At 34.3% G+C, this 22,799-nt stretch overlaps 1 protein-coding gene and 1 long non-coding RNA gene across 5 annotated transcripts in view; one reads left to right on the top strand and one right to left on the bottom strand.

Annotated features, from left to right (window-relative positions):
* Window positions 1-146: 146 nt before the first annotated feature.
* LOC123006424 overlaps window positions 147-22,799 on the bottom strand; it is an 82,350-nt gene continuing 59,697 nt past the window's right edge. For 2 of the 4 annotated variants that reach the window (XM_044400888.1, XM_044400887.1), the window contains exons 3-15: window positions 12,047-12,217; window positions 9,819-9,963; window positions 9,638-9,765; window positions 8,888-9,208; window positions 8,480-8,716; window positions 6,081-6,321; window positions 5,092-5,229; window positions 4,828-5,033; window positions 4,473-4,763; window positions 4,294-4,358; window positions 3,541-3,894; window positions 3,338-3,457; window positions 147-1,943 (exon numbers count right to left, since the gene is read on the bottom strand). In XM_044400888.1, coding sequence (XP_044256823.1) covers window positions 1,719-1,943; window positions 3,338-3,457; window positions 3,541-3,894; window positions 4,294-4,358; window positions 4,473-4,763; window positions 4,828-5,033; window positions 5,092-5,229; window positions 6,081-6,321; window positions 8,480-8,716; window positions 8,888-9,208; window positions 9,638-9,765; window positions 9,819-9,963; window positions 12,047-12,217 — 2,642 coding nt within the window. In that variant the 3' untranslated portion in view covers window positions 147-1,718. The remainder of the gene's footprint in view (window positions 1,944-3,337; window positions 3,458-3,540; window positions 3,895-4,293; window positions 4,359-4,472; window positions 4,764-4,827; window positions 5,034-5,091; window positions 5,230-6,080; window positions 6,322-8,479; window positions 8,717-8,887; window positions 9,209-9,637; window positions 9,766-9,818; window positions 9,964-12,046; window positions 12,218-22,799) is intronic. The other 2 variants (XM_044400889.1, XM_044400890.1) reach the window with 2 other exon arrangements.
* Window positions 8,920-14,635, top strand: LOC123006426. Its single transcript, XR_006412812.1, has 3 exons — window positions 8,920-9,101; window positions 9,158-9,949; window positions 13,206-14,635. It is a non-coding gene; the product is annotated as an uncharacterized LOC123006426 (long non-coding RNA).

Here is a 22,799-nt window from a genome sequence, read left to right as displayed (position 1 = left end):
AAAACGCTTATTTTAGAGTTATTTATATTTAAATGTGCTTTATTACATAATAATATTTCAAATATTACTCAACATCAGTTGTGTATTGTTGGTTGCCTATGAACCTTTGTTGTGGCGGGTAATTAAAACACAAAAAATATTATATAACAGTTTATTTTACATAGTCTATGCTTTTAAAAAGTATTAACATTACATTTAACGTAAAAGAAAGGATTTTGAACAAACAAGGCGTCCAGTAAAAACGTCTGTAGTAAAATGTGTTTATCGCATGATACAAGATCTATTTCATTCAAAGCAAAGCACACGTAAATCACACTCAAATAACAAAAGCCATAGACGAATAAAGCAAGCTACCAATATCGTGTTGGTCTAAGATGTCTTTTTTACTATAGATATGTTTAATTTTGGCTAAGTGGCTGTATTACACCCCACCATCATCTTTACCTAACAATGATTTATATCGACCTATAACAACACGAAATAAACAATTTTCTTCCTAGAATTTACATCATTATACACTGACCGACCCTGGGTTTGGTTCAATGAGGGTCTTTTTATAGTTTAGTGTAAGTTTTTGCAAACACGAAAGAACCTAAGATTCGAAAACCAATTTTATGGACGGGTTAGCTCTACGAATCTAAACGAGGCGTAAATTTCTAACAGTTCATGAAAATTCGTAACAGTGATTGTTTGAATTTTCATGAAAGTAACGCTATACAAAGTTATGTAACAAATTTCAACATATATCACTAGAATTTTGTAAAAATATAAATCTTTTATCGCTAATTAATTCAAAGTTCAAACGTGCTTGCTTGGAATAACAAATACTGAGTTTCTCATGATAACAATAGTTTTTTAAGCATTAGGTGTATATTTAACAATGTGGTACTAAAATTGTGCCTATAGTGCATCGTATAAGTGTCTTAAACCTAGTTTACAAATATCTAAAACTTAGCTAAGTCATAAAACACATGAGAGATATGTTTATGGATTCAGTCATTGTTGAAATAACTAAATTACACTCAATGCCCTTCAATGACAAATACAAAAGTGGTCCAGCTGATCTCACTTTTCCAATTCTCCCTCACTGATTATGCTTTGCTTAAAAATTGAGGGAAATTTATGATAGGTACATACATCTCTAGTGCAACAAATTTGACTAATAGCAACACGGAACTTACAACAGCAATTAGATGAGTGGGTTTTGATGTAGCGACATTGGTCGTAAAGTGAATAAAGTTCGGTTGTTGAAGGACATTGACCCTGTCTTAAATTTCAAAAATATAATTGTAGCAAAATAAAATACATTGTTAAAGCTATTATGATATGCATATAATTTATGTAAGCCATGACATTCCATTAGTAAAGCATTTATGCATATAAAACGAAAATTTTTGTCTGGCTGAGTAGATGTCAATAACTCACATAGGAAGACATTTTAAGATTGTACGTGATTGGATGCGTTAAAAACAAGATGAATGAACAATGTAAAATGATCTGAGCAATAATTTTAGAAAATGATTATGGGATGACAAACTAGTCTATCCTAAAAGATAACAAACTAATATTAACAGTCAACACTGATATGTACAAAGTGATTATTTTAACCAAATAGTTCGTGTCCACTCAGACACTTACTTCTTATATTGATTAGATTAAGTTTCATTGTAAAAGGATATGTATCGAATTGTGTTTATTAGCTTTAAACAGTCTTAATGTCACGATGGTGTTGTCAAGAGCTTTTGAATAAATTTTGTTAACAGTAATGTATATACTAACAAATTATGAGCTAATGAATACGTTTTGGATGTTGAATTTGGCTCTATTTGCACAATTTCCACTTCCGCCATCTTGAAAATAGACAGCAAGAGATGTGATATGAAGTCCGGATTACGTGAGTTTATTCTATCACTTATTATTTCTAACAGTTCGGCACACTCTTCCTGAAAAATGAACAAACATTTTGGGACAAATTCAACCTGAAGTCACATTTTACAAATCTTCTTTCACAAAATCCCAGTTCTATCAACTGGAAAATTGTCCACTAAACTGATCAGCTTTAATAACTAGAGCTTTGGTTGAGTTTTCACGCGTTACAGCGTGTAATCAAATTTAATTGCTTGTTTTTACTTTTCTGACAATTTGATGTATAGGTCAGAAACTAAAGAAAAAATCACTGCTGTAATTTGGTGTGAAATAATAGAGCACTTGAGTTTGCATGCAATCATTGCGGTAAATTCCCCTCCTCCCCAAATCAAAATTGCCTAAATAAGTCAAAACAAAGCAGGTGGACTTGTTATTGAAAATTCGTTTGCCAATTTTTTTGCAAAGAAAACCAATTGCCGTTCCAAAAGCAACAAAAGAAATACAGAGGTCATTTGCTTTGTTTTGTATCGAGCCATACTTGAAAAAACTTCAATTATCTTGCTTTTTTCTGTCATGCAAATGTTTAAATCTACATATTTTTGATTTTAATTTAATCTTGAACTTGGGGCGAGATTTATTAAGGAACACTGGTTTATCGCAGGCGTGACATTTCCCCCTGATTTATAAAATAAAAATTAGGCAAGTCGGTTTAAAGTAATCGAATAAAATTTTACTTCAATTTTTTATGCTTTGTTAACTTACCTGCATATGTTCTTTTTTGTTTTTTAGACAAGGAGCACTGTTTACGATATTGATGGGTGTAATTTTGAAAGGGTCAAGGTTTTTCGAATCATTTGTAATACGGTTTTATTTATTTAGCTAGAAAAACTATGATAACAAGCGATCGGTTTGTAATTACTCGACGTTTACAAGGACCGATCGAGTCATTTTTCATGAAATGTGATAAATTTCTTGGCCCTTGTAGTTTTTGTAAGTGGAACAGTTTGTCAAGATAATCGGTGGTAAAGCGAGGTTGAAATTTATTATTTATGGCGAAATAAATCAGTCTTTTGTCCTGTAATTGTCGAAATCAAGAAGTTTAATTTGCTTTAGAATCTTGTTGACTGTGGGTATAGTGATGTGGTGAAGGCTTGTACACAATAGCTTCATGAAGCGAAGGAAAAATATACGTGGGGTAGAAGCAGAGCTATTGAATATTGTGTATAGATCCTAAATCATAAAATTTCAATAGTTTGAGTCTATCGATCAGAAAGTTTAAATACAATTGAAAAAAATCTTCACGTGTTAGGCTAGGGGAAGGTCACGTAATGGTTGTATTCAAAGCGTTATCGAACCAGCTCCAGTGTATCAGAATAAAAGGTATTATTAGAATTATTTATTTAAGAATATCGGTAGATCGATAACCGTTATGTGACAAACAGAAATAGGTACGGACTGCACGACTATTTACCTTCTCTTTAGCTAAGCTTTCCATCGGAGAGAGCATACTATAATTAACCTCCTCCGACAATTTCCCTGCTATAATGACATTTTCTCTCGTCAAGTTAAATAATTCGAGAGAACACAGAGTCTGGAAAAAAGTAAAAAGCAAACGATCAGAATACTATTTGATTTTATTCTAGGTTTTTTTAAGAAGTGTGAAAGGAATCTTACTCCGTTGACGGCCTCTTCTTTGATAAAGTTTTGCAAAACTCGGACAACATCTTGAACGACAACTCTGGTTTGATTTATATTAAGTTTCCTTTCATCAACTTCGCTATATCCGAGAAATAGAAAAACTCCTTGTGGCAAGGTGTAATCACTAGGGGGCGGTTTCATACAAATAAACCGGCCCGAATAACACAAACACCTCCCTCTGTATGCTTGATACGAGGGTGCAGCGTGGTTATAGTATGCGAATTCCGTTTTGCAAGGCATTCGATCTATACAAATGGTTTTACAGGATAACTTTTCCCCTATTTCACATTCGCAAACGTCCGAACATTCGAATTCATCTTCGTGATATATCTGAAAGAGTAAACATACAGGATTTTAATATTCGTTATCTAAGTAAAAAAGCTACATTCTCATCCAAAATTAACGCACAATGTGAAACTGGAAGAAAAGGAAGGAAACTGGCCTTAAAAGGGCCGAAACGATTTTTTGATAATGACAGTTTGAAGCTTGACCTTGCACTTCTTTATTTTTTTTATTTTAGATGTGTTGTTGTAATAGGCAAAAAAGAGTTTGTACAAATGCGTTAATTTTGTAGTGTAGTGTATTTTTGGGTTAATAATGAAGACGCTTTGCTCTGAGTTGTGTAATAATGAAGTGCGTCTTTGGGAAATCAGTTAATTAGAGTTTGTGGGTTAGTTGGTGTAGGTTTCCGGATGAAGTAAAGTGCACGTGCACGGTTTGAATACTTACCCTTTTAAATGAACCTTCTTTTATATATTGGTTGGGAAATTGTGGTCTCGGAAACACACAGTACTCTGGAAACAAAAGTCGTTTAGAACGGAGCACGTACGTGTGTAGAAGTAAAAGTCTATTGCTTGGAGTCTCGTTATATTAATTGGATGCGATATAATTAAATTAAAATTAATTACTTGGAGGAATAGTCGTGGTTGCCATCGCCGTAGTGGTCGTTGTGGCAGTGGTGGTTGTCGTCGTAGTCGTTGATGTCGGAATGAACGGTTGAGGGGGCGGAATGAATTCGGCGATTGTGTTTTTTCGGGTTTGTAATGGAGCTTCGGTGGCGGTCATCACAGTTATATGATGAATGGCGAAATTGGGACGTGTTCGGACCTCCAAAGGGGTGGTGGCTTTAGTAGTTGAAGGGGTCGTAAGTGCCGCCAATTCTGCCGCCTTTTTCATATGAAAGTCCTTTTGAGATTCCACTAAAAAGGAAATAGCAACACTTCCTCATAATATACACTGCTTTCCAGAAACAGATCAACTCACCCACACATGGGTTTACCCAAAGCAGTCGCTGCCACCCTAAACATTCGTAAAGCTCGGTCATGTCGGTGCCTTTACAAGCACACGTTGCTCTCAAGTTCGTGCCCAAAATGCCCAACATGGCACTTCGGCACTCGGCAGGGGAGCCCGCACATTTTTTCGTAACACTGTCTACAGCGCAAGATTGCTCGTAATACTCCAGTCGAGATCTAAAAGGTTGTCAATAGTTATTTATTGTAGAATTAAATTTACACTTGGTCTACTCACCTGCACTCCTTATTTTCTCGACAGTTTTTGGCCAATGACAAGCAGGTCGGTTGGGGTAAACCTTCAATTCTCTGGGCGCAAACAGGGTGAAGTTTTTCTTGTGCTATCAAACACTGATCCTGCTTATTGTCTGTTTTTCTATAACAGAACCCAATTTTTTTCTTAAAATCACGGTTTTATAGTAGACAACTCAACAAGATTTTAAATGTAATGTGTATTGTTGTAAATTATGTTTATACTTACGGTGTATAATGTAATATACTAAAGCAAATAAAATAAAACGTGTTTTATTTTTTGGAAAAATTGGGTCCAAGTCAAGGAGCTATTGAGAATGTTTGATTTATACTGTAATTTCAGCGTAAACAACGTCTTTGATTGTTTCACTTCATCATATCTTTTGCACCTGCTTTGATTTCAAGCTTCGCTAATAAATTAAATACCGTCTAGGGGTAAATTTTGCTCGGTCTTTTTGTTTCGGTAAGAAGAGAAAAGGACGTGAATTGGTCGAGTTGTCGATATTCGGTTATTTTTCAGCTGGTTCCGTAATTTTAAGTGAAAGCTTGAAAAGCTCGTAGATGATGTCGTTAAGAAGTTATATGGCAGGTTCCATCGTTGAATTAAGCCTTTTGCCCACTCTAACAGCGCAATAACCGAAAGAGGGAAAATTTCATTTTCCACATATTACTCGCTGATTCAGATACAATTTACTATTTTACACAGTGTAACAAAGTTGTTGATGCCTGATTGCCTATTTCAGGGAAAACTTAACAGTGGATGTCGAATGAAATTAGTAAGAAAGTATTGATTGTTGAGGAAAGAGGTATTGTTGATTATTGTTTTCTACTATAGCCGAATTAATAAATGTGTGAGGGTCTGTCGGTATCAGAATGTTGGAGTTTGGAGATTAGGTGTTTGTGTGGCGAAGTTAATTAATTCGTGTTTTAACTGTATGATATAGACCTTGGGCTACGTAATGAAACAAAGCGTACTTGCAAAGACAAAAGGCGATTTCGACGTTCCAAGGGAGACTTGGTTTTCTGTAAAAACTCTGAAGAGCTTCCATACAGGAGTTTCTGTTGCATCTAGACATGTCGCAGTGGTGTAAGATGGGGTTGAGCGACACTTTGCAGTGGTAGTTGTTATTGCAGCTTTCCATTGCTAAGTGGCAGGTGCTTTGAAATATTATCTTTGCTACCTCGTTCGAGTCTGAACGGCTATGGTCAGTAGAACCTGAAAGGAGCCCTATTCACTGACAATCACTTAGATCTAGATGAAGGAGGTGTGTTTATCTGACACTCAAACTTTCTCGAATTCGATTTACTTTATTTATCCTCGCTCTTAATATACAGAGATGCACGACATGCTCGGCAAAGTAAATCGCAAAATTACGACGTTTTCTACATTGAAAGATAATTGCACGACGTCCTGGAGAGGACTTGAAAAATTTAGTGGGGCGGAATTGAAATTTCAATTAATAATTAGCAGGAACGGTCGAGCAATATACGAAAAATGACATGCCGAGATGGATAGTCGTAGGTCCGGGGCCGAGGGAGACATGTGCATCACAGGACTTGTTCGTATAATATACCAGAAGATCATTCTGCACAAGTCGAGCGCATGAGATATGAGAGATAACACGCAATAATAAGTATGTATAATATATATAAAGTATAATAATACGTGCGATCCCCAAACAAGAGACCATGCAGATGGTTCTACGTGCCGGGGTACGAAGTGCTCAAACATGTGCACGACTTCTATTGAATTTCAAGAATCTGGCTAAAGGCTTACTGAATTCGCATGCACTCTGCACTAGGCCGAACGGACACGACGCAGGACGAAGGACCAACTTTTAAACCCGTTCTTTTATTATAATGGTAATCTTAACCTTATACTTCATCTTGTGGCAAGCTTTCTCATATTTAATTTTACAAATCGTTTACAGAGATTTTATTAAAAGTCGATAAAAAATTTCAACTTTGCTAAGAAGAGCTCCAGGCATTAGACGTAGTTTAAATTTTATCTTCCGAGGGTATCATCATTGTAACAACTCTCAAATCGCAACAGTTTTCAAGAGAATTTCGATTTTGGTCAGCGAATCGCGCGCACGCAATCTTCATTAAATCCATTATTTTATTAGCAAATTTTGGTTAATCATTTCCAGATTACGCTACCTTTACTACCAATCGGCAGACAATATCTTGTAAGCTTTTGCAACAATAAAACAAACGGAAATTGAAACATAATGCGAGTTGGAGTTGCCATATCGGGTGTTTCAGTCAGCGCTCTCCAAATCAATTCTCACTTATTTATTATACAACAATTTTAATCTTTTGTAATATTTGTAATTGTTTTTTTTATATTTAAAACAATTTAGTTCTAACTAGTTGTTTTATTAATAGTGAACGTATGACGTTATAAAATTTCATTGTTAGAATAATTAAAGTATAATTAAAGTAAAAAATTTTTAAAACCGAAACGACATTCTAAAATTAAAATATTCAAGGTTTAAAAATGTTAAATCAACTGGCAAAACTAAAATTATCAGCAAGTAGCGATATACAGGATTTTGATAAAAAAAAACTACTTATCTGTAAAGCAAATTATATTATATTACGGTGCCTGTATGTAATAATTTACAAATCTCTTTTATTCCACTATAAAAAGAATGTGCTTGTTACTGTCTATAGAATGATGTTCAAAGCGCGAATCTTAATAATACCACTCAAAAACTGTTATGTTTTGTTTTGTAATATACGGTAGACAAGTTGAGAAAACTTCTGTTGAAATTGGATTTTTAGCAATTTTTGCACTGAATCGACGACTATGAAAGTAAAATAATAAACAAATAAAAACATTACACTCTCGACTTTATACCGAGCGCAGTTTTAGCGTTTCGAACAAAAGATAAATTGATTGATTGTCTAAAAATTCTAAATACTATAAATTCAAGCCTTCACGCGCGAGGACCATTTAGTAAGTTATTAAAAGTGAAGATATTATTGCTTCTTGCCTTTAAGAATTTTGTGTTACATCAGTTTCAAATTTGAGGTGGAAGTAGTTATAGTCTGAGAAATAAGCCTGAGAAGTTGTAAATGGAAGCCTATGGGAGTAGTGGGCCTCGTTTGAGTGCGGTCGGCGCAGCCTACTTGTTGGTTTGTATGAGATTGAGATTACCATATAATAGGTGGCCGGGTGTGATATACAGACCCAGGTGTGCTCGTCGCCGCCTGCCCGGTCGACCCGCGAGTCCCTCGAACGCCCCGACGACCGGACTGGCCCAAACCCCGGGGTTGCACGAGCATCCAGCTCATATTTAGTAATTTTAGTAATTCAGTATAAATTTTTGCAAAGTGTAGCCCCGGAGTCGCGGCGCTCGTATACCTACTTGGGTATTTTTGGTGTTGTGCGGACACTCCGCCCCCTACCGCCGCCCCGTCGAGGTCCTCTGGGTAGGGATTGATGTTAGAGCTCACCGATGGTTTTCCATTGTTCTTTAAGACACTCACACTGATGTGATTGTGGTCAGCGTGCGCGTCCAGTCCGTTGGCCGCGTCTACTAGCGGGTTTTCGACAATGGCATTGCCTAGCCCGTAGTCAAATGAGGCAGACGTATTGTCCGAAGCTGAAATCAGCTTAACTGAAATGATGAAGTCGACCGATCTGCGCTACGCTAACAAGGCGAAAGTACAACCAACCAAAATCAAAACCAAAGGAAACATTGTATGAACATGTTATACGCATAGAAGAAGTAGTAACTTGTAGAGAAAGTAACTTGTAGAGAAAGCGCTCTCACCCGGAACGACGAGCTCTGGAAACTGTAAGGAGGTGACGAGCGTCTCTTCTACGGACGAGTGAGAGCCAAAGGCCGTGCTGTTGGTGCCGGTAGTGGAGGCAGTGGCAGTGGCTGTGGCTGTGGCTGTGCCCATGCCAGTGATTGTGCCGGTGTTGCTGTGCGTGCGGAAAGTGCCATGGGCTGTGCCGTGCACAGTTGAAGGGGGAAACAAAAAGTACGGATAAAGGTTCGTAGGGGGCGACCAGAAATTTCTAATAAATTCCTGATCAGGATCGAGTGGAGGTTGTGCAGGTTTAGGATCTGGAATAGGCGGAAGAATGTCTGAAACAAAGTAAATCAAGAAAAGGATACCAGGTCGAAATGGAAACCAAACGAACATCAACATGCTTTGGTGCTAGTTTGACCAAAATCCGGAAACAAGTGCTCCGACATGCAATAACAAACAATTGGTTATCGAACGAGGAGTAGGAGTTTGTTGATCAAGACGACTTTCTTCCTGACATTCCACCTCTAAGCAATATACCATAATCGGATCCTTTTCCTTCCTATCTTTCTTTCTTTTCTTTCATTCATTCAATCGCATCGTCACCGTATCATTCACCCCTTAACGTGGAATTAAATCAATGTTCTCTTGTGATCGTGCAAGCACATCGGATTAAAGGATTGGAAAAAACTGATCAGATTGTAAGGTCAGAGGATATATGCTATAGCCGCACAAGATGGCCGGACAAGGATTCGATCCTTACTTACCCACGCAGGGATTGTGGTTTACCATGCTGAAAATTCTATCGCATCGCTTCTTGTTATGGTTATTCGGACATATACACCCGAACATTGGCGAGCGACGCAAATTTGTCCACGACTTGTGACACAGATCTCTGCAAGATGCGGTGCTTGCGATAAAACCTCGGCTACTTAACGCTTAACTTACCTGTCGTCCATGCGACATTTGTTATCTCGCACCTTGCAGTTGGATTTGAAATCCTCGTATAGTTTCAGACATTTGCCTTCTTGTTGGCATACGGATAAGGCGTAATTGCACGTCGGCAAAGCGTCCACAGGGTAAGGGTCTTTCTCTATAAAATAATCAACCAGACAATTACTCGACCTGCTATCACAACTTAACGGAGAATTTTAACACGAGGCCGACTTCTGGCATCATTTACCCTTTAGCTTTCTCAAAACACTCAATCGCAACAACCGATAAAGCAATCAAACAAGTTCAAATAAAAAAGGAAGTACTAAAAGTTGAGCTCGCGGCAAAGAACGCGTTGGACCGACAATCACGAACGGAAGTGGAAAACAACGAAAACATACGGTTCAACAAGACGGCCAATTGCCTATTTCAATGCGACTGGACGATATTTATGGCAGAGGTTCTCGCTGGGATAGTACAAACTACAAATTAAACGCGATCTGTAATATGTGCCCATTCTTCAATCCGGACGTCCACCGTTTAACTGCCGGAACTAAAACAACTTTCAACCATCCGGTATCCGACACAAACATTCTATTAAAACGAATTCATCAAATTATGCCCTTAACTTAAAAAAAAAAATGGAAATCTTTGAATATTTTATTTTACGTAATATGCAAAACAATATGTAGTATTTGAAATAATTATAATATCTTAAATGTTTCCCATTTCTGTCTTAGTAATACACTGAACTGATTCATGTTGTAAACAATTTTTTCAATTACGCTGCTAACAGCATTATTAAATTAAAAAAAATGTTTTATTGTTGATAAAAAACAAACACTTTAAAACGTAGATATAAACAAATAGAATAGAAGAATTTTCATATTAATTATAAGTAATTATAAATTTTGTGTTTAACGAGAAAAATGTGGAAACAGTGTTACATTTTTTTGAAATGCTATAAAAAACGAATACTTTTAGTTGAGTCGTTTTTTATACTTATTAATGAATTTTTATTCGCTTCGCTATAGCCATTTGTTTGTATTTTCACTGAGGCGCCGTAAAGGTAAACATTTTATTTTTCTTTATTCGTCAATTAAAACAAAAGATTTGGTGAAAATGCGAATAAATGCATTGTCGCCGGTTCAGTAGGTGTGGTATTAAAAAATGTAATGAAATAAATTCGTGCATTTGGTATTCAAACGCTGATTCTCTCCGTTCGATGTAATCTAAATGAGCTGCGAAATGGCGTTAACAAAAAAAATCCACAATGCGAAATGCACCTTGGAGATAGAAAAGAATTAGATGTCGTTAAAAATACTAAAATACGGAAATGAGTCTCTGGCACGGTTGTTTCCGAACTGTTGTTTCGCGCGAAAAATCCATTTTCACTCTTGAACTAGTTTTGAATAATTGGTGTCGTACTGGTAGTATTTTAGTGCAATGGCTGAGGCCTGGCTTTTGAAAATAATCTTTGAGCTGATACTGAAATAATTAACATACGAATGACACAAGACTAATTTTTTTGGCTGGTTGTTTTAATAGATATTCGTGAGTAGACTTTAAAATTAATGGAAAATAGTGAAAACTCATTCAGACGTCTAGATTTAGTTAAAGCCAGAGCATATTGTCCCTTTTGATTAGAGTGACCGGAAGCAACACCCCTACGATTGTGTGTTGGAAAAGGAAAAACTTTATGTCTCTGGGTGGTTTTCCTTTTCGCGTATCGTTTTCAGCCTCATTTCCGTTCGTTACGTCAAAATTTTACGATGGAGGTTATACATATTTTGAAATTTTATTATTAGATTACTCCGTAAGTTGAAAATTTCGAGGCCTACGTATCTCGAGAAGAGTTGACTTTAAGGTCGCTTCATAAACTTGCCATAGTGGCTAACATGAATTCAACATCAAGATGTCTTCATGGCAACCGTAAAATGCACCCCAACCCTTATATCACTGCAATCACCGAGTGGACTTTAACACATAACCCTCGGCTCAAACGACTTCACCCAAAGTGATCACGTTTTCCGGAATAAAAACCATCGATTCGGTTATAATTAGAACAGCGTAGTCATTTTCTTATTTATGTTTCAGGAGTAATACATTCAATACCAGAGGTAAACAGTCATTTGATTGACTTTATTTGTTATTTATTCACAAAAGTAATGTTTGTTTTCGTATAGGAGATCTTCGCGATAAAATATTGACACATTAATATTTCATTTGTTGAGAAAATTTACCTTTTTTTGTGACGAATATACAGGGATGATCGAAGAGAAAGTCCCTGAAGGAGTTGCATTCGGGATCGGCGTGAGGTTCCCGACACAGACATGTTGGTTTGAAGAAAGGAAAAGCTTGAAGAGTACGAAGGGCTGCCTGGCATTTCGTTACAGTCACTGTTGAACACGCGACTGAAAAAACAAGTTTCAAACTCTTAAAACATTTATCCATTTAACAGACTTCAAGTTTACAAAACATCAAAACTTCTCTTTCGTTTTAGTCAATTATAAAACGTAAATTATTTCCAACCGAATTTGAAAAAAGTTAAAATTTATTTCGAGAGTGGCGCCATTAATTATTATTGAAGCAGCTATTAAATTATCTGAAACGTAAGCGTCCGTGGCGTGTCTGAACACAAGTGGAGCGATTTGCATAGATCTTGCTTGTACGACCTTCCAACCCTTATTCAACATTTGCATCCTTAGCTTACATTAATAATGGTAATGTGTACCTGAGCACAGCGTAATTGGTGTCATTACATATTCTTATTTAACAGTGTATGCCCTCGTTTTATTAAAATTTTTCTTTTATTTTCCTGATTAAAACTTGTTTGAAGATAAACCGACTCGAGTCGAAAGTGTTTTATTTTATAACGATTTTAAGTAGAGGAAGGATTACGTCATGTGTAAGCATCGATTGACTTTCCGACTCTATAATTTGCAGCTGTTTTAAAATAAATACAAAGGTCAGGAGTTTATTTTAAGATCAATATTGAAACAACTTTCCAAGTTTGGTACACTTGCTTAAAATATTTTACGCAAACATGTTTGCTCATATCATTTGTCAAACAATAGAATTTTCAATTCGGTTATCTTCAGACTGAATCTACATCATCAACATAAAGCAGGTTAATGTACATTTAGGAGCTCTAGTCCAGGTCAGTATCGGAAATGAGTAGAACAGAAATAGCCCGGCGCATCCACCAATTTGTAGCCTGTCTACTGTAATTCCGTTAGTGAAGCTCAGTTAACATCGGTCGAATAAATTGCTAGATAAATACGAAGTGAATCTACTAACTGTTAGCACTTTCAATATCACTTAAAACAACAAAACTTGTGCCTGTTACATGTTTTCCATTATTCCATTTAGTCTCAAATTTTGAGACTTTGAAATTTTCAGGGCTTGTTGATCGAGATTAGCCAGGAGTGTAAGCACGATAAGCACGTGTGGCGGCGGCTAGTGGAGGAGAAGTGGCGAAAGTAGAGAGCGCGCAAAGAGTGGTGAGTCATCGTGGAGACAAGCAAGGGTGAACTATTTAGACAATGGAGTGAAGTGGATGGAGGCGGCGGAGGCGACACGCTCAAGCCGCTAGAACAGTGCAGGCCAGAACGCTTTTATAAATTATTCAAGGTGCTGTATTGATCCGGGGTTCCTTTGCGCTCCTTTACCCCGTATGTGTGAATTTCAACTTGGATATCTTTGATCCGCGCTCTTCGCGAATGCCGCAACGACTTACTTCCCTGACCTACGAGAACTTGCCGCACTTACACCTGCTAGTTATCCAAATTGACGCCATCCCGGGCGAATGCTTTTCCAGGAACATTGACACAAAGCGTCACTATCCACTGACGTCAAAGTGTATTTCATTTCAATTCCATATCGGTGATTAACGACTCCAACTCATCAAATTGAGAGGTGCAAAATCGCCTTTAGGTCCATTTTTAATTGCTTTTTAAAAAGAATAACTTATACTAATAAACAACTAAAAAACATCATTAATACAAAAGATAAAATAATAATGATTTTGTTTAGTTTAATGGTTATTTATTCGACGAGTTTGAGTGTAAAATCTGACGCTTTATTTCACCGAGTGGATTATTAAACCACGAATGTTAACAAATTTTTACTCCACGGTTTACATTTATTCCTAAAAGTGACCGCTTTTATAACGTTTGTAGATAAATAAATAATACAACTTTAATGCCTTGTTGTACAACTATTTTAGACCTAAAATAAACAGTTGTATTTTTTCTTATTATTAAGATGTTAATTTCCCAAGAAAATATATAATCAAAAATATTTTTTCTACGACACTATAAGACAGATGTACGTTATTATAACGCACGGTTATAAAGTAATAATTTACTATTATCACGTATGTTGCTATTTTGTTTATCTGCAACGAACGCTCAGAAGCAAGAGAAACGTCAAAAATTTTCGAGCCATTTTTGAGCTAACGGATTTTGGAAAGGTTACAGTTATAACACTTTCCATGGGTTTTTATGTTATATTATTACAATCTAAACTATCAAATTAGTAATCTGACCATTAATTTCATTGATTCTAAAAAATAAATATTTTTGCAATAAATGACTTTTTTAGTGTCGTAGGGAAAATAGCGTACAAAACTCGTTGGAAAGTATCTAACACACTCGTGGGGCTTCCCACTTGTGCGTTAATTATTTGTCACTTTCCATGCTCGTTACGTAATATATTATAATTGAGCCATACTTCAAATTAACAAAAACTCCTGTTATATACAGGTGCGGCAGAACTCGCGCCCCAGAGAAAAAATCTATAAAAATTTCGAAGTTATGAGAGTTTAAATTTTGCACTTTGATTCTATCTATTTAATTCTGTTGAAAAAATAATTTTTCAAGTTTTTTTGCTACAGGCTATTCTATTAGAAGAGGAAACAAGGAAGCTGAGTCCTAAATTGTAACCCTGTTTAATGTTATTTGTGGCTTTTATTGGCAAAATTTTTGTACCTTTACTAAATAATTATAAAAAACATATACAAGATCATCACTAACATTAAATAGACATAAAAAATGTCAAATGTCAAAAAATAAATGTCAAAATTCTTTAACAGATAGAATTTTTTAAACATTTTTTCCATGTTCCTGGTATCTTATCTTACATCGCATTTTTATCTGGGGCGCGAGTTCTGGTGCATCCTGGTAAGTTCAACTTACCAAATTTTGGATAATTTACTAAAACTGTAAAATTGGCGTAAATTTATTTTGTAATTGTAATTGTAATGCTTGTCGCCCAATTAAAAAAAATTGATAATAATGATTTGGTGTTTTTTGTGGTTTTGGCAGCTTCTTGTACCTATTTTTATTATTCAGTTCAACTTTTTTGGTTTATTTTTTCTTATTAAGTACATACATATATATATATATATATATATATATATATATATATATCGAATTATCTAGTATTAATTTTATAAACGTTTGTCTTGGATTTATCGTAAATATGTATAATGTAGAAAACTTGAGCTATAAAGAACTATTTAACCAAATGAGCACAAATAATTAGATTATGCATTAGCAACTGACAGAAAATTCAAATAGGTATCCTAAAAGAAAAATAGTCTTTTATTTTTTTTTAAAACATTGATTTCTGGATCATATTTCTGTTTTATATTAAACTGATTTGTAGGTGGTAAATAAATTTTATGTTAGGACGCAAAAATTATAACAGATCAGCAAAAAATGTTCAGGCGATTATTAAAAATTAAAGTTGTTTCTTAAATTGATTCGGAAAAATGTTAACTGTCAGATTAGAAATAGGTGAGCCCTGGGAAAAACATTTTTGTTTTAAAATGTTTCTTAAATTACTTATGTAACTTTTGGAAGTTTCGTTTACAAGTGAGAAGTAAGGTTTCCATAACGTTGGATGAAGTTTGGTTTGTATTTTAAGAACACATTAAATTTAATTAACTATTATTAAAAATGAACTCTTCTTATTTTGTTTTTCTATTTAATTAGCAAGTGTAGTTAATATACATTTTTGCACTGTGTGTACAAAATAAAAATTTAAAATATTCTGAAAGCTGGCAATTGTTATAAATGCTGATATCTGTGTACACTCTATTATTGTCATTGAATATTCGAATTTAATGTAAACGGATTTTAAATTTAATAACAAATTTTATTCAAATTTGTGTACAATGTGTTACGGTTTAATTAGTTTTTGGTTATTGAAAAATTATCGAGTTTTGTTTATTGTTTGTTGATAGTGTTGCTTACGTGGCAAGGATATAGAAATCCGGGTAATATTATATTATTTGATGTGAAAGGAATACGTTCGTCTTCACGTTGCTAATTCAAGTACATTCAAAATTGCATTAAACAGGCGTAATTTATTAAACAAAGCGAAGTATGTTTGTACGTGAGTTGGCGTAGATTCGTAATGAGCTGAGTTGGAGTAATTTTAGCTTTTTTAACAAGTAATAATAAAGTGAAACAAAACAAGTTCGAGTGTTTATTGACGAAGTTAACATTGTAATTTAGTGAGATTTTTCGAAGCTTTAGCTCAATTATAATAATTTGTTGTATGTTTAAAATAGCAGAGTGTTCTTTCCTGCTGATATAATTTACATCTCGAAATGAGTTCTGGTTGGAGTTTATTTCGTATTTCCATTTCATGTTGATACTTGACTTATGCAGGTCTGATTTGTTCTCGGGTAGCAATGCCAACTCGCATACAAAACAAACGTAAACATTTAGTTTCAACTTGTGGATGCTTAATAGAGACATAATCTTGCCGGTAGTTAAGGAAAGTCTTAATTTAAACAGAGCGATCGTTTAATTTGTGAATAATGAAATGCAATCCGGACGTTGCTTTCAATGTAATTATTCCAATATAGTATATAAAAATCAGCCCCCAATAGAGGTTACATCTAGGGGCACTTAGCAGCGCTTGATAAAATGATGAAAGATAGGTTGCTTCAATGTATAAAATTTTTCTATCTATGAATTACTTTAGCTGACGTTTCTTTGAACACCATTTCTCAAAGTGGAGCAAAAAATATCTTGTTCATATATACATTTGATTTAAACCCTCTTGTGTAAAATCGAAACATTTGTTACAAACGGAGAAATTTCGCTCTTTTGCAGAATGTAAATAAAGTTAAAATAAATAGGAATTTTTGTTGAAAAGTAGACAATAGAAAAGTTCCTTCATGCCCATTGCGCTGCAAGTTTAATAGTAAAAAATACAAGTTTTGAAACAATATCAGACAGCGTGTATGAATTTGGGAGAATAATAATATTTTCTCTATGTAAGAACGAAAGCAGATAAAAAGCGGAGTTAAAAAGAGAAAATTTCGAGCAGAAAGCGTACAACAAATAATTCACCTCGGGCGGTACTTTAAGTTTATGATGCCAATTTTTTAAAATTAATAAAAATGCCATATTCGAGAACGATCGATATTTGCTCTTTCTCTGACAATGTTATTTTAAAAAATTTAAAACTCGTTCCAATCACACAATCTAATTATTGTTTAATGTTCTGCAACATTCTAGTGGAAACCGAAATTCTCTCTTGATGGAGTTAGAGAAAAGTTTTATTTTAATTTAGGTAATCCTTTTTTTAATGGCTTTCTTAGATTTTAATTCACTTTTACACAAAACTTAAAGCGACTCACATAAATTTTATCTTATTAAACATCTTAAACTTAAAAATTGTTTAAATTGTTGCGCATATCAACGATCTAATCACGCCATTCAACTATTTAGAACACATCGATTTTTCTTTCTGCTACAATAAAAAAAAAACCTTATTACCTTACTATATTTTTAAATAAATTGTTTTTAATTTATTTACTAAAGGACAATAATGACGCACTTTCTTGTCGCGGACTAAACTGGTCGCTAAGGATTACTCCTCGTTTTAAGACAAAAGAATTTGCCTAATGTCTTTTTTATATAAAAGCCAAACAATACATTACCTTCCCCTGTTTCATGTTATTTAATTTTACAAATGTATAGACCGCCGAAAAGCTACTCGGAGATGCTGATAATGATTTTTCTTTACCAAAATTATCCTTTAAACAAAACATTGCAAACTTAAATTAACTTAGAACTAAAACTGCTCAAACAATAACTTTGATTAAGACTTAGAACTAGCACACTCAAAAATATCACTTCGTTATAGTTTAATTAACAGCTTAATTAAATCCGTATTGTTTCTAGTATAGATATTTAGAATGTAAATGATGCAGGCACTTAAAATATAACTCTTTGATAATTCAAAAGATGTTCCACACAGATATCGATTTAAATCAAACTAAGCTGTCAGAATTAATAAAGATTTACCAATATGTAGAGTAGTAGAGAAAAGTAAAGTACCAAGATTTTTTATTTATACCGAAATAAAGCTAAAAATTATTTAAGTGCCACTAGTGCAATAGGTAATGCAAATTTAATTTGGTAAAGGTCAGATATATCAGTTCACCGATTATTACAAATTTTATTTTTAGTAATATTGAATGGCACACATCTAATATAGCGCATAAAATGTTGGATATCTAGTTGAAAATGAAATAAAATGAAACTAGATCATGCATTTTATTCAGTTAGATGTGTGTGTCTAAAAGCCATAGATCAATGTTTGAAACATATTCTAGATTAGATTTGTTGATCGAGTACAATAAAAGTGTCGCAAACGTGGTCAAATCTAGAACATTAAAACTAGAAAAGTTAAAGGGCGGGTCCCGGACGTGGCGTGAGGGCAAGGGTTAATCAATTACGCTTTTTCTTTTGCAAATGGTTATTTATTAATAACGCGCCTTGGTAATAGTGAATTATGTATTATTACAATTGTGCATGTGATCGAAAATAAGGTTGATTAAGCCTGGCGGACGTTGGCTTCCGGTTGATTAAGTGACAAATTCAAAATGAAGGTCGAAAGAAAGTTTTCAATATTTGATAAATATGTAAAATAGTACTTCAAAGTAAAAAAGTTTCAGAGACGTGTCTTGTTAATAAAATTTCACATAATTATTACTAAAAATTTACACTGATCGCTTATTAAACGAATAAACATACTCGTATTGAAAAAGCCCATTCGTAGCAAAAATTATTATTAAATGAACAATTGTTTAAAAACGCTTCTCATCTTTTTTAAAATCTCCTAAATGAAGAGAGCTACAAGCTAAAAATTTTAGAGAGAAATAAGAAAGATTCTTCAATTGATGTAAAAAGGAAGTAATAATTGCGATAAGCTTGAGTTTGTGTGTGGTTATTGTTAAAAATTCATAAAAACTAGACTTTAAAGATATCAAAAACTCTAAACCGGAAATAAATATTTAATGTTTGGAATTTTCATTTTGACTTTGTGATTGCTGTGGCAAATGAATGTAATTGTTGTGCAAGTTTATTTCTTTTAAAGAATGTGATGTTTAGTGAACAAGTGGCTTTACCATTTATTTTCAAGCATTTAGCTTTTGTTAGTAGAGATAATATATTTAAAAGAATGTGTTTTATAACCGGTGGAAAGAGTGGTAAAAGCGTCTATTTCGGAAGCGAATATTCCGCATTTGTTTGATATGGCTTGGTGGCTTGGAAAATTTTATTTGTAGGTATTATTCTTACATCTTGAATGTTGTCTCTCGACTATATAGTAGGCTGAATTGTAAACCGACACAAATAAAATATTTAAATATGCAATGACCCATCACGATAATAAGAGTGAAACTATTCTGTCAATAACAACCATGAATATTTATAAGAGGCGTTTAATGTTTTTAGAGAATTTTCTAATTAATTTTAATGCTTGGATTTTGGAAGTTGTCAAAAACAGGAAACCGCCTTTCTGCCTCATATTGCAGGAAGACAAGCTTTCGGGGTTTAAAATCTCTGATTTTCCTTTACAAAGTTACCACTTACTCGAAATGACCTTCTGTAATGTAAACACCATTACAAAATACGTTTTTCCTAGAATTGTGGAAAAGGTTAATGGAGGAGCTAAAAATTGCTTCTTTTATTAGCGACATTATTTTGTTTTTATTAAAGTTTTATTCATCTTTAACCCTCACTTTCTTACGGTGTATAAAAAAGCTGTCTTAGGGAATGAGTGTCGTAAAAGTAGGTTTATACAAAAGTTAACGACGTAATTTTAATTCATGTCGTGAGAAAGTGCAGATTTCGTTCATAAGTTGATGTGACGTCACTTCAGGTATCGATAACTATGAATAATAAAAATGCTTAGTTGGAAATCTATAAGTAGGTTAGAATTCATAGAATCGGTCGAAGCGGGACATTCCGTCGTCTACATATCGATCAGTTGAAGTTTTACATACTATACGTTAGAATTAAAAATAAGGAAGTCGGTGAAAAACATCAAGAACTACCACATGCATCGTTACTCTAATATACTCGAACATACTTCTTTCGAAACGTAAAAAGCTTGTTCATATTCATAGAGAACGCGACGCGCATAAACCATATCCGCACTCAAATATGGCCACCTTGTTGCCTTCTACGTAATTCTAATAAAAAACCTTCCCGATTGATTTTCCACAAAATGCCGTAAGTATAGTCGTGCCAGCAATAGGTTTCTTTTATTATTGTTTTACAAGATATAAAGAATAATAGAATTTCCTCCTTCACGACACTTTATCATTTTTCAGCCGTACTACAATTATGATTAATCTTTTCCCGAATACTTTAACGTCATTAAAGCCCCTGTAAACCCAATTAAAATTTAGCATCAAATCCGATTTGTTTTGTTCTGTGTATGCCTTTGAATGCATGAATTACAGCGACTGTCAAACGAATATCAACACTACAATAAATGTCTAGCTGATAAATGTATAAGATATGGAGAGAGACAAAATTTTAAATGAGCTAATAACCGACGATTTTATCACACCTTAATCAAAAACACCGCCAATGTTTCGATAGATTTATTTAATGATCAGCCTGTGTTATTATTTGATTTTGGTCTCTACAAATGCAAATACTTGATGAAAGTCGAATAAATAATGATAAACATCGCCGCTGTGATGGACGTTTGTATATAGAGTGGTCCACTTTAAGCACCGCGTTAGCGTGCAACTGTTGAACATACACCCCATTAGATTCATTATTCATTTAAATCCGATCTAAATTTAGCTATTTATAAAAAAAAATATGTCGATATTTTGTGAGTGATTGCACAACCTGCCGGCAACTGGTCAAAATTCGCATTAAATTACCTAATTGTTGTGTCAAAAGTGATTTTTTAACGATCTTTAATGTGTTTCATTTTGGTGTTGTAAAGTTAGTTTGGAGTGTGAAAGCATTTTGACATGTGCGTTGGTTAAGTGAGGATTTAATTAGAGAAGAAGTTTGAAGTCCGAGTGTCGCTCGTTTGCCTAAGAAATTAAAAAACTTTGGTTGCAGCAATATTAGTTAAAACTCGGTTCGTTTTTGGTTGGTTTTAAATGTATTGTTTGTTCGGTTGATTTGATCGGGAATAAATATTTGTGTTGGGTTTGTTAGGAGTCTTCGTTTGTTGTCGGAGAAATTGGTCAGATGCAAGTTCAATTATAGGTGGTCGTAAATCTCTGTTTAATTCAAAGTAACAATTAGTAGTTGCGATTCTGGTTAAAGATTTAGTTTATGTAGCGCACCATAAATCTTGCATTGTGAAAGTCTCGAATGTGGAGGAAATCGGATTTGGTCTCTCTGTGATAACAGAAAGTCCCTCCCATTTCAACGATTCGTATACTTTAGTCGTTTGACGTCTGCTGCTCGTTGCATTCTAATCATTGACCGAATTATAGCTTCGCTTGTGTTCGTTTAACTTCTCCCAACAAACCTTACAATTGCGAAAAGAACATCAATCAATTTAACATAGTTTGGGCTAGTGTGCACCAATTTCAACTCACGCGAATCGTTCCAAATTAACGTTTATCAGAAAAAGGAAAAAATTTGCACGTTTCAAGCGAATTACTCCGAACAATCGCTGGTTCGAATTTAACTCACGAATTATTTAATGCAGGTGTAAGATGACGAAATTTATTTATTATGAGGTCATGTTTTTCAACGTTAAACTTATCCGGAAATAAGCCGTTTCTGAAACGGAAGAGGATCAGCCTTATATATTATTGAACTAATCGTATACAACCTCTATAAAATATTAGGACATTCGACTTGAGGAAAAATACTTATTGGCTTTGACAAAAGAAATATTGAACAAAGATAAAGGAAAGATAAAATGGTGCTTCTTTTAAAACCACGAATTCAGGTGCTCAAAGAAAGAAAAAACGAGCGAAAGGTTTCACTGCTTTGATATTCTCTTTCTTCGACACTTGTTTCCCTAAATTTGTTAATACACTATTTCAAGCGGTTTGTGAAATTTTAGTTAAATTCCCTTTACTTTACTTGCCCAACACCAAAAGTGTGACCAAAACTTTCAGTTTTTTAGCTGTATTTTTAGTTTACGAGGGTAAAATCTCCAAGAAAGATTTAGTTGTAAATACGTTAGTGCGAGATTGAAACTGACAGGCTCTTTCCGTATTTAGTTCCATTTAAATAATTTAATTAAATAACGATCCAGTGCACCTCTTGATTATAATATGTCGAGAAAATTAAATAAGTGAGAATGACAGAAATGGATAAGAAATGTTTCAGGTGCTGTTGCCGTATTTTAAAATGAGTTATGTTGTTTATGTTGATTTAAATAGTCAAAACATGACTTATTGCTTATAATAAATGTTTACAAACAATTTGTCTCTACGATGTTACGATAACCAGAAAATGTCGTTGTTGTAAGTCCAATAAAAGCTCTACTCTAGTTTAGCATTTCATTACAGTGTCCTTTTACATTCAACAATAACATTCAGTAGTTTGTTTGGTTGTAAAACAGTTCAAAAACTTCAGTGAAATTATTGATCTATTTGTTACTTTGTCGTGCGATCCTTCCGGGATGGTCACACTATAAAAAATTCATTGATTTTGTGAATCAGTTGAATGATTTAGCAAGAGCTTGCGCTTT

Source organism: Tribolium madens, unplaced genomic scaffold, assembly GCF_015345945.1.
Source record: "Tribolium madens isolate multiple individuals breed KSU strain unplaced genomic scaffold, Tmad_KSU_1.1 Scaffold_2;HRSCAF=44;Tcas5.2_LGX, whole genome shotgun sequence".
NCBI lineage: Eukaryota > Metazoa > Arthropoda > Insecta > Coleoptera > Tenebrionidae > Tribolium > Tribolium madens.
This window is presented reverse-complemented; position numbering and strand designations above follow the sequence as displayed.